Here is a 12,166-nt window from a genome sequence, read left to right on the forward strand (position 1 = left end):
ATTATACCATACAAGGTACTCTAAAACTTTCTTAGATCACTAAGCATTACATAATATTTAACCTCCTAGACTTCTTAATTTCATTAAATGACTGCAAAATAAAAAGGTACCTAATAATTATTAAACCTCTTCCCTCCTGAGGAAATAAAAGTGTATCCTTTACCAAATCCCTTTCAAAATTGGATTAGTTTATTTGCCTCTTAATGTGAAAATGACCTACACTTTGGTGGCCTAAGAACCTAGACTTCGGAAAGTTTCATGCCTATATAAGCTGAATGCAGGCTCTTTTCACAGCTGCTCAATAGCCACCTAACATAGATGTTGAGTTCTGAGCTGTTTTGGGTGGCATGGTTAGGTCAACATTGCACAAATTATATACAGGCACTCTCATTCTTTTCAACCATCTTACCTTTCCAGCTTGGGCTTATGATATAGAAACTTCTATCCTTTAACAAATGGTAAGATAAGCAGAAGAGTAGCTACTGTTACAGCTACTCTTGCTGTTGTAATTCTTCTGTTGCCCCTCTTTGCGGACGCTGGGGACTGTCAGATCTCTCTGTATTCTGTGTTGAGATACTCATTTTCCTGAGGTTCGCAGCATAGAGCCTTCAGTTGTCTCTTTCTGGCAATTGCCTTCAGCGGAACAAGGCCACCTTGCCTAATGTAATGACTATTTTTCGAAGTGCAAATACACACAGTAACCGATCAAAGTGAGAACATAAAAGCCCATCCACCTTGACTTAAGGCAGGATAATTTTAAAAAGCCATCCCAGCTCCAGAACTCCCTGTAGAATCCATTAAGTTTCAGTAGAACTTATTCATTGTGAGACTTCTCCTGGTTAATTCTTCTCTTATTGTACAAAGATGTTGTCCTGAGAACACTACTACACAAACTTTCTACAAGAAAAATTGTGTCTTAGAGTCTGTTTCTTGAGGAAACTGACTGAAAACACTCCTAACCCTTCCTAAAAGAAGAGAGATTTGATATTTGATATGATGCCTGAGTTTAGGAGAGGAAAATGAGTCCTGAAGGCTTCATCCCTTCCATCCTCTCTTTTTGTGGTCAGACCTCATGCAGGGAGATGTATGCTCCTTTCTGCTACCTGTGTAAGGTAAGGCATGCCTCAGTTTATACTTTTCTGTGGCAAACCTAATCAATCATTATCGCTTTTCACAGTAACAAGGCTCTAAATTGTGCAACAAGGAAGATGTCTATGGGAATCTTCTCTGAAGAGAATATTTCAATAGGATTGGATCTACCAGAATCTAAATTTAGATGAAGATTCTAGGAAGCTCAATTGTGGTAGTAAGCCTAATTTAAGATCTCTAATTTGGCCTAAAAATTTGTACTGATGCAATGGCTCAGTGGGTTGATCCCTGGATCAGCAGATCCTCCGAAGGAGGAAATGGCAACCCACGGAAATGTTCTTGCCTGGAAAATCTCGTGGACAGAGGAGCCAGGCGAGCTACAATCCATGGGGTCACAAAGAGTAGGACACAACTGTGTAACTAAACACACACAGGTGATAATTATGCTATGATTTTACCTTTATCTTTTTGATTCCCTTGTCTTTGTTTGTTCAACTGGGTTAAACTTATGGACAGGAATGAATCATGATCATCATCCTAAATCCACAATGACAAAAAGGAGCACTACATATTTCTATAGATAAATCTTCATTCCTTAATATTAATTATTTACAGTCTAAGATAACAGTTTTAATCAATAGTTTCATTCACCTACATATAAAGGCAGATGCTACCCCAACAATGCTTTAGTTTGGGGCAGATTTGGGGTCAAATATAGCTTGAGCATTTGAGATTTAGGAAGATGTTTTCAAATAGGAAAACCGAGCCATTTCCTTATTAGTAACTGAACTAGAGAAGATCCATCTCAGATTTAGTTTAAAAATTAAAAGCAATGATATATATACACAAAATTTTAATATATATTATTATATAGTATATAATAATAAAATGTTTATTTATATATTTATATTTATTATAATATATAAATTAATATTATATATTATTATAAATATATATAATATCTCTGGCAATATCTTAAATAGTGGGTACTCAATACATATTAATTCATAGCTCAGCATTAAGAACTATTATATAATATATCCACATGGGTTCTCTCTAGGTTCTTCATAGAGAATGAAAATCTTCTCCTACTTCCTGAGGGTAGGAGGATGACTTTTCATTCCAAAGAGATTATTTCAAGCCAAAATTCTGAACAATGAATCAGTGAATCAAGCTCACATCAAAATTAAATACAAAAGTAGGTAATCAGTGACAGAAACAGAGAGCAAAGGCAATCACATCCACTTCCGGAATGCTTATATCCCTGAAAAGTTCACATGTTAAATCTTATCCCTCAGTATAATGGTATTTAGAGATGAGGCCCTCAGAAGGAGAATAAGTCATGAGGGTGGAGTCTTCACAAATGTGATTAATGCCCTTAGAAATGAGAGTGCAGAGATCTGGTTTTGTCCCTTCCACCTCAAATGAGGACACATTGCAAAGAAAGTCTCTATGAATCAGGAAGTAGGCCCTCACCAGACACTGAATGTGTTGGCACCTTGGTCTTGGATTTCCCAGAGAACTAACTGTGAGAACTAAATATTTGTTGTTTACCACACCCAGTATACAGTAGCTTCCCTGGTGGCTCAGACGGTAAAGTGTCTGCCTGCAATGTGGGAGACCCGGGTTCGAGTCCTGGGTCTGGAAGATCCCCTGGAGAAGGAAATGGCAATCCACTCCAGCACTCTTGCCTGGAAAATGCCATGGACAGAGGAGCCTGATAGGCCACAGTCCATGGGGTCACAAAGAGTCAGACACGACTGAGCAACTTCACTTCACTTCACTTCACACTCAGTATATAGTATTCTGCTGAAGCAGGCCAAACTAAGAAAGAAGAGAATGTTCCCTTTGCTTCTAGAAGCATTATTAACCTTGGCCACACAAGTACTGGGAAATTGAGAGCCTGCAGAGACTGGCTGCCAATGATGGCAGCTAACTCACTGGGACTCTCATTCGATCTGGCCCAAGGCATCAAACGACTCAAACTAGTAGTTCATACTACTAGTATGTGGCAAAGGATGGAGGCAAACCTGTGGTGGTTAGTTTCATCACATTCTCTTCTTACAAACAGGAAGAACCAAGTTCTTGCCTGACAGTTTAGAAAAGCAGCTTGAACCCAAAGACTAAACAGGAAGCAGAAATGGAGACATTAGGCAATGAGAAACATTGAAAAGCTTAGCAGAGAACCAGTTAATCAAGATAAGGATGCACCTAGGTATGGGATGAACATAAATGGATGCTGAGCATTTGTTACTCTCTGGAGTTCTCTGTTGTGATTGGCATTCAGATTTAAAATCCTGTACACTAAGAATACACTTAAAGAGACAGGAATATCAGCTCACCTTACCTGCCTCTTGAGAAACCTGTATGCAGGACAAGAAGTAATAGAAGCAGACATGGAACAATGAATTGGTTCAAAATTGGGAAAGGAGTACATCAAGGCTGTACATCATATGCAGGGTATATTATGCAGGGTATATTATGTGAAATGCCCGACTGGATAAATCACAAGCTGGAATCAAGATTGCTGAGAAATATCAACAACCTCAGATGTGCAGATGATCCCATTCTAATGGCAGAAAGCAAAGAGGAGCTAAATAGTCTCCTGATGAATGTAAAAGAGGAGCGTGAAAAGGCTGGTTTAAAACTCAACATTCGAAAAACTATAATCTTGGCATCTGGTCCCATCACTTCATGGCAAATAGATGGGGAAACATCTATGGAAACAGTGACAGATTATTTTTCTTGGGCTCGAAAATCATTGTGGAGAGTGACTGCAGTGATGAAATTCAAAAACACTTGCTCCTTTTAAGAATAGCTATGACAAATCTAAACATATTAAAAATCTAGGCAGAGACATCACTTGGCCAGCAAAGGTCCATATACCAAAGTTATGGTTTTTCCAGTAGTCATGTACAGATTAGATATGAGTGTTGAACCATAAAGAAGTGTGTGCTGTGTGCTAAGTCACTTCAGTCTTGTTTGACTCTTTGTGACCCTATGGACTATAGCCTGCCAGGCTCCTCTGTCCATGGAATTCTCTAGGCAAGAATACTGGAGTGAATTGCCATTTCCTCCTCCAGGGTATCTTCGCAATCCAGGGATCAAACTTGTCTTTTATGTCTCCAGCATTGGCAGGCAGGTTCTTTATAACTAGCGCTACCTGGGAAGCCCAGACCACAAAGAAGACTGAGTGCCAAAGAACTGATCCTTTCAAATTGTTGTGCTGGAGAAGACTTGAGAGTCCCTTGGACTCCAAGGAGTTCAAACCAGTCAATCCTAAAGGAAATCAACCCTGAATACTCATTGGAAGGACCGATGCTAAAGCTGAAGTTCCAATACTTTTGCCACCTGACGCAAAGAGCCGACCCATTGGAAAAGACTCTGATGATCTGAAAGATGGAACACAAGAGGAGAAGGAGGCAGCAGAGGCTGAGATGGTTAGATAGCATCACTGACTCAACGGGTATGAGTTTGAGCAAACTCTGGGAGATAGGAAAGGACAGGAAAGCTTGGCGTGCTGCAGTTCATGGGGTCACAAAGAGTTGGACATGACTGAGCGACTGAACAACACATGAAGAATAAGGAGTAATACACATGAAGAATAAGGAAGAGTAAGACAGCAGAAGTTCCAATACTTTGGCCACTTGGTGGGAAGAGCTGATTCACTGGAAAAGACCCTAATGGTGGGAAGATTGAAGGCAAAAGGAGTAGAGGGTGGCAGAAGATGAGATGGTTAGCATAACTGACTCAATGGACAAGAATTTGAGTAAACTCAGGGAGGTAGTGGAGGACAGAGGAACTTAGCATGCTGCAGTCCATAGTGTTGCAAAGAGTCGGACATGACTCAGTGACTGAACAGCAACAATACAAAGAGGAAAACCAAGGAACACTATGAAAAGGTGAGTTTTCTCATCACAAGGGAAAAATAAGGAAATAATTAAAATTTATAAAAAAAATTTAAAAGTGTGTTTCCTTAAACCTCTGGAAAGAAAGTCCTAATTTTTCACAAGGATTCTCAGAAAAGAACCTGGGTTTGGAGGTGGTGGTGGCTGACTTTAGAATGTAGTTTCTGGGGATATAATCACTGACTTGATTTGTTTTTTAGCCTCTGATGTTTGCGATTTTGGTGAGCTTGGAACAAATAACACTATGAATATGAGTCTGGTCAAAAAACCAAGCTCAAGCAACTAGTGAATTCCAGAGAGGAGCTGAATGTCCTTTGAAGAAAGATTTCCCTTACTGTTATTTTTTCCCCAAATCTGTTGAATATAAATTTTAGAGTAGCCTCTTATGTTTGATGCTTTAAAATAAGAGAGAGAGAGAGAGGAAAGAGGAGGAGGAGGAAGGGAAAGAGGGAAGGAAGGAGGGAAATAACAAAAGACAAATGAAGAGGAACAAAAGGGGTTGGAAAAGAGAAATCCATTCCTTTAAAATTCATTTCCTAATTCTTTTCAAACACCATGATTATATTCCATGAATTGCATTTCAGAAAGTAGTTTGGTTTATACATCATAAATGGGATCTGACAAAAAGAGAGAAGGAAAAATTACTGAAAGATACTAGATCTGAATTGTCAGGCATTACATATCACCCTTAGAGAGTACGGAGACATGGGGGATTTAACCAATGTGCTTAAATCTTTGTAAACATAAGGTACCAGAGATTCCACTTCAAATAAACAGATTACTAGCTTAAGAAATGGGAGAAAAGCTCTGAGACCTCTCTCAGGTAGTCACACCAGTTTCCGCAGGAATGCAGGAACTGTTGCGAAACGGTGAACTGAAAACCATATGGACAAAGATTAACTTCCCATGTAAGAGAAAAAAAAAATACTTCAACATGTTTAAAACGCCCTCCATTTTCAGTGATTCATTTCAGGCATTTTTCTTCTTTCTATAGAAAGGAGGAAATCGCCGGGCTCACCTGCGTCAAAGCCCACACTGGGCACTAAGTCCACGGTTCCGTGAAAGGCTCCGGCCCACGCTGAGGTAGCGGTGGTGACTGTCGTTGGATCTGTCTTTGTGATGTCACACGGGGGCGCGGCAATCCTGGCCGCACGCACGGAGGGCATCAGCAGGGGCCCGTAAGGTGGATCCAGGGCCGAGCCCGCAGGAGGGTGGTGGTGATGGTGGTGGTGGTGGTGGTGGTGGCGGTGATGCACGTGCGGGGGGTGGTGCCGCATGTACACGTCATGCACGTGCCCGTAGGACGGGCTCACCTGAGATGCCAGCGGGTAGTGCCAGGACTCCGACACTGGAGGTGGAGGGGCGGAGCCAGTCTGATGCAGCCCATGTCCCGGCCAGGGGCTGGGGTCGGCGGTCGTAAAGTTGCCCGGGGGTGCAGTGACCTGGAAGTCAGGATGAACGCCCCCCAGACAGGGTGCGGGTGGGGGCTGATAAGAGCTGGTCCAAAAGGATGTCGGGAAACTAGTCCGCTGGCTTGAGAGAGCTGAGCTGTCTGAGAAGACAGAAAAATAACATTATTTACATAAGATTCAGTTCTGGGATAGACTTGCCTCTACTTGTCCAGTATTTTCAAGCAAGCTAATGAGTATGCACTCTTTTTCTCCCCACACAGAGGTGAATGATACCAGTCACAGGTTTCACGCCAAGCCAATATGCAGGGGCCCAGATGGTGAATGAGTTCCCAGCGTTGGGGCTTAGTTTAGGGGGTCACTGTCTAGGCTGAGGTGGACAAGTCTAGGACTGGAAAACTTCGCTTTCTCCTGTGTGTCTTAATGCCCTTAGGTCTGAGCAGAGGTCATGGGTACATACCTCACAGGTTAAAAAAAAAAGGTTATGCCATAGACATGATTCAGGTAGATTGCAAATGATGTTTACCAACTTCTTTTAAAGGCATATACAATTTTCACTCAAACTAAGCATTTTAATGCCCAAACAAAGGGAAGTAAGATCATACTTAAGGATACTTGCCAGCACTCACTTTACATCAAGAAGGATGTATTCCCAGTTTAGTTTTTCTGTAGAGGTCTGGGACTTTCTGGACTGAAAATAATAATAGTTTACATTTAATATCAGTGACCCAGTAGTACCAGATACAAGGCCAGGAGCTTTTCATGGATTGATCTCATTGGGTCCACACTCCAAACTTATGAGGTAGTTACTGTTATTATCCGCATTTTAGAGATGTAGAAGCTGAGGCAAGTAATGGCTGTCACTCATCACAACTGTGCCACAAGTCAGCACACTTGTAACTATAACCTGAACACCTAGAATTTGGTGAAAATTCTGTGGAAAACACGAGTGGAGGAGATTCAGGTGGGTTATGGATTGGAGGAGATATTAAGAAGGGGGGAATGATATCAAAGAATAGCACTTGGAGATAAATAAGCGAGAGAGAGAACAACTCCCAGCTTTGCTTCAATTTCTCCACTCAATGTTCATGACATATTTATAGATGTCCTACTACGTGTGAAACATGGGGTGACTAGGGATGATTGGACAGATGCCATCTTCAGTCACATCTGGCAGGGAACAGAGAAGTAAATAGACACGAGCAATGTAACTTAGATTGTGCTCTCAGGAGGGGAAATACACAGACAGGGTACTGAAACTGTCTTAGAAAGTAACAGCAAAATCAAAAGGGTCAGGAGGGCTAGCCATATGAAGAGTTAGAGAAGGGTGTTTTAAGCTAATGAAAAAGTGTGTGGAGAAAGGCCAGGAGAACACATACTGGCACAAAGCAGCATCTGAGGAATCAAAAAAGGACTCAGTGGGCAGATGCTGGCAAACATACTACGGTCCAAGAAGGACCCACATGGGTATGGCCTTACAGTTCAGTTCATTTCAGTCCAGTCGCTCAGTCGTGTCTGACTGTTTGTGACCCCATGGACTGCAGCATGCCAGGCCTCCCTATCCATCACCAACTCTCCCAGAGTTGACTCAAATTCATGTCCATTGAGTTGGTGATGCCATCCAGCCATCTTATTCTCTGTCTTCCTCTTCTTCTGCTGCCTTCAATCTTTCCCAGCATCAGGGTCTTTTCAAATGAGTCAGTTCTTTGCATCGGATGGCCAAAGTATTAGAGCCTCAGCTTCAGTATCAGTCCTTCCAATGAACATTCAGGACTGATTTCCTTTGGGATGGACTCGTTGGATCTCCTTGCAGTCCAAGTGACTCTCAAGAGTCTTCTCCAACAGCACAGTTCAAAAGCGTCAGTTCTTCAGCACTCAGCTTCCTTTATAGTCCAACTCTCAAATCCATACATGACTCCTGGAAAAATCATAGCTTTGACTAGACGGACCTTTGTTGGCAAAGTAATGTGTCTGCTTTACAATATGCTATCTAGGTTGGCTTTTCATAGCCTTACAAGCCATGCACTAAATGTGGGTACTACCCTGAGGAGGTGAGCTTAAAAGGAGTTTTGTTTTTACTTTTTAAATTAATTTTTATGGAGTATAATTCCTAGGAAGGATTATGGTCAGATCTGTGTTTAGAGAGATAGCTACTCCAGCCATGGCCTGTTGCCTCCTGCACAGGTATCTGAGCAAGCCCTGGCCTGGGAGTCTGGAAAGCCCAGGTCTAGAGCTGGTGTCTAGCAATCATCCTCTCTTATTGTAGGACCCCAAGTGATCTGTCAGCTTATCTGTGGCTTAGTATCTTCCAATCAAATATAAGGCATTTGAGCTCATTTAATTCCACATATCATCTGGCCCCATGCTTCTAACCATTCTGTGAAATGTCCTAGGGATTATTTCTATCTATAAAGATAAGGTGGTTAGTACATTAGTTATGCATGTATGGTAGAACAGTATTTTTATACTGGGTTCCACATAAAAGAACCTTGCTAGATATCTCCATGAAATGAAGGTTATCCCAAGAAGTATTGTGAAATAAAAGTTTATATGAAAAAGTTTATGTGAAATAAAAGTTTATGAAGTAAGAACGTGGACATGTCATGTTCTTCATAAACTTCCAGGACAGTTTTTTGTTTGTTTGTTTGTTTGTTTTTACCTCAGGGAAATCTTAAGTAACTTGACTCAACCCCCATATATGTACTTTGATGAACATAATTAGGATATCACTGGGTTGTTTCAAATATTTTCTTTCTTTAGCTTCACTAAAGGCAAAGTCACTACACTGTAAGCTCTTCCTCTCTCTCCCTGTCAGCCTCACGGCAGAGCTATCATCCACCCCATCCACAGATAGCCAACTTTTCACTGTCTCAATTCAAGTCTCCCCCTAGCCCCTGCCCAGAATCTCCTTGGATCTCAAACCCTTGAGGAAACGTAAATGATGATCTTATAGAGGCAAAGGATGAAAAGCAAACTATTCTTCAAACCTTCCAGCAGACCTGGCAAAGTTTTACTCGAATGACTTAGTTTTATCGCAATCACAATCTATTAGAAAATAACACTTAAAGTCAAGCCTACTGGCATTGGGCAAATGTGATCTATTTAAGCATTGTCCTCCTCTGACATATGAAACCTGGCTGCTAATGACAAGAAAGAAAATTGTATAAGGTGTAGGAAGAAAATTCAATTTGCCTTAGATGATGGCAGTGCTAAGTTGCTTCAGTCATTTCCAACTGTTTGCGACCCCCTGGACTGTAGCCTGCCAGGCTCATCTATCCATGGGATTCTCCAGGCAAGAATACCCAGAGTGGGTTGCCATGCCCTTCTCCAGGGGATCTTCCTGACCCAGGGATTGAACCCATGTCGCTTGTGTCTCTTGCATTGGCAGGCAGGTTCTCTACTACTAGTGCCACCCAGGAAGCCTATAAATGATGGACATTTGTAGAATATTTCTATCATACTCACAGTGAAAGCTGTCAACATTTAAAGTTTAAAACTCATAAAAGATTTTATAGAGGCTTTTTATATTACGTAGTGTAGCTTTGCCACCACCAACGGGCTCCTTTGCTCTCAGAGATCCAATCTTTGGTTCCAAACCCTTCATTCTGCTCATAAGTTTTATCTCTTGTGGGACCAGAATCCCATTATAACAGCTGAACTCAACCCACAGGTGTGTGCCAGAGATAGAGTTCTCCTTATTAATATCTCCCATTAAAATGCCAAAAATACAGAGAGTATATGTCATTTTCCTGGATGCTTTCCTTTTGTTTCTTTCATTCATGTCCATGGACCTAATTTTATTGTACAGATGTTTACACATTTTGGATATGCATGAAGAAATATAAATAATGAAAAAATTCCTTACAAAAATATTATCCTATTTATTACATATTGTATTGTGATTAGTGAACATGTTATCATGGAAAGTAGAAGTCTGTTCTAAAAAACACACCCCATAAAGGCTGAACAAAGCTTTAAAATGTGCCAGGGAAAAATCAAATTAGAAGCAACTTAGTATTTTCCCAGTCAGTGTGTCTCCTGAGATTAACATAAAGTTTGCAGAGATCAAGGCAGTGTTTTGAAAAAATAATGTTGCTTTCTACAAATAAATGAAAAGATATTGAATAGAAAATATGTTTATGCGCAAGTCTACATTTCAAAATCACTATCTGGTATCTTGATTGTTAAAAAAGAAATTCTTGATACAAAGAAACAGATGATATTCTTTGTTTCATGCCTGGGAATCAGTATGCTTATTTCATATGTATGTAAATTTTTTTCATTACATGACTCTTTGCTTACAAGTATTTAATCACAGCCACATTTTTTGGATGAAAAAGCTTATGAAAAACTGCACACAGTATTTCCATGCAATATTACTTTTCAGCAATTCAGAACTATGTGATATTAACACTCTATGGTGACTTTGGGCTCAATGACACAACATTTGGATAACGTTCACACTGAGTCTAACACGCACAAAATGTCTAGGTATACTTTGGTTCCGTTTGCATTTGGGATTACAAAACATTACACACAAACATACGTACCCGATTGCTAACAACAAAAAGGAAAAGAAATAAATTGTCTAATACAACCAATCCAGTGCATACCCAGTAATCTCACTGCTGTGATTTTTAACAGAAATATGTCTTAGAGACATAAAAGAGCTTAACATGGTACATCAAGAGGTTCTTTTCAATTTCACAGTAGCTGGGATATGTTTTACATTAACATTCAGTTTTTCTGAAAAAGAAACTAAAGAAACATTTTATGCATGAGAAAATTAAACATATAATTTTAAAAATATTTTATTAATTTTGAAAAAAAAAAGAAAGTAAATGTATTAGCCCCTCGGTCATGTCTGACTCTTTGAGACCCCATGGACTGGGGACTGCCAGAATCCTCTCTCCATAGAATTCTCCATGCAAGATTACCGGAGTGAGTAGCCATTCCCTTCTCCAGGGGATCTACACAACTGAGGGATCGAACCCAGGGCTCTTGCATTATAGACAGATTCTTTATTGTCTGAGCCACCAAAAATGAAGACTATAGTAACATGAAAAATGGGTTCCTAAGAACTTAAAAGTTCAGGAAGCAACAGTTAGAACTGGACATGGAACAACAGACTGATTCCAAATAGGAAAAGGAGTATGTCAAGCCTGTATATTGTCACCCTGCTTATTTAACTTCTATGCAGAGTACATCATGCAAAATGCTGGACTAGATGAAGCACAAGCTGGAGTCAAGATTGCTGGGAGAAATATCAATAATCTCAGATATGCAGATGACACCACCCTTATGGCAGAAAGTGAAGAGGAGCTAAAAAGCCTCTTGATGAAAGTGAAAGAGGAGAGTGAAAAAGTCGGCTTAAAGCTCAACATTCAGAAAACTAAGATCATGGCATCCAGTCCCATCACTTCATGGGAAATAGATGGGGAAACAGTGGAAACAGTGTCAGACTTTATTTTGGGGGGCTCCAAAATCACTGCAGATGGTGATTGCAGCCATGAAATTAAAAGACGCTTACTCCTTGGAAGAAAAGTTATGAACAACCTAGATAGCATATTAAAAAGCAGAGACATTACTTTGCCAACAAAGGTCCATCTAGTCAAGGCTATGGTTTTTTCCAGTAGTTATGTATGGATGTGAGAGGTGGACTGTGAAGAAAGCTGAGTGCCAAAGAATTGATGCTTTGAACTGTGGTGTTGGAGAAGACTCTTGAGAATCCCTTGGACTGCAAGGAGATCCAACCAGTCC

At 40.5% G+C, this 12,166-nt stretch overlaps 1 protein-coding gene across 3 annotated transcripts in view; it reads right to left on the reverse strand.

Annotated features, from left to right (window-relative positions):
- The window catches only part of VGLL3 (vestigial like family member 3), a 54,795-nt gene that overhangs the window by 24,474 nt on the left and 18,155 nt on the right, over positions 1–12,166 (reverse strand). For all 3 annotated transcript variants that reach the window (XM_069578780.1, XM_069578766.1, XM_069578775.1), the window contains exon 3: positions 6,016–6,549. In XM_069578780.1, the coding sequence (XP_069434881.1) occupies positions 6,016–6,549 (534 nt within the window). The remainder of the gene's footprint in view (positions 1–6,015; positions 6,550–12,166) is intronic.

Source organism: Ovis canadensis, chromosome 1 (genome assembly GCF_042477335.2).
Source record: "Ovis canadensis isolate MfBH-ARS-UI-01 breed Bighorn chromosome 1, ARS-UI_OviCan_v2, whole genome shotgun sequence".
NCBI classification, from domain to species: Eukaryota; Metazoa; Chordata; class Mammalia; order Artiodactyla; family Bovidae; genus Ovis; species Ovis canadensis.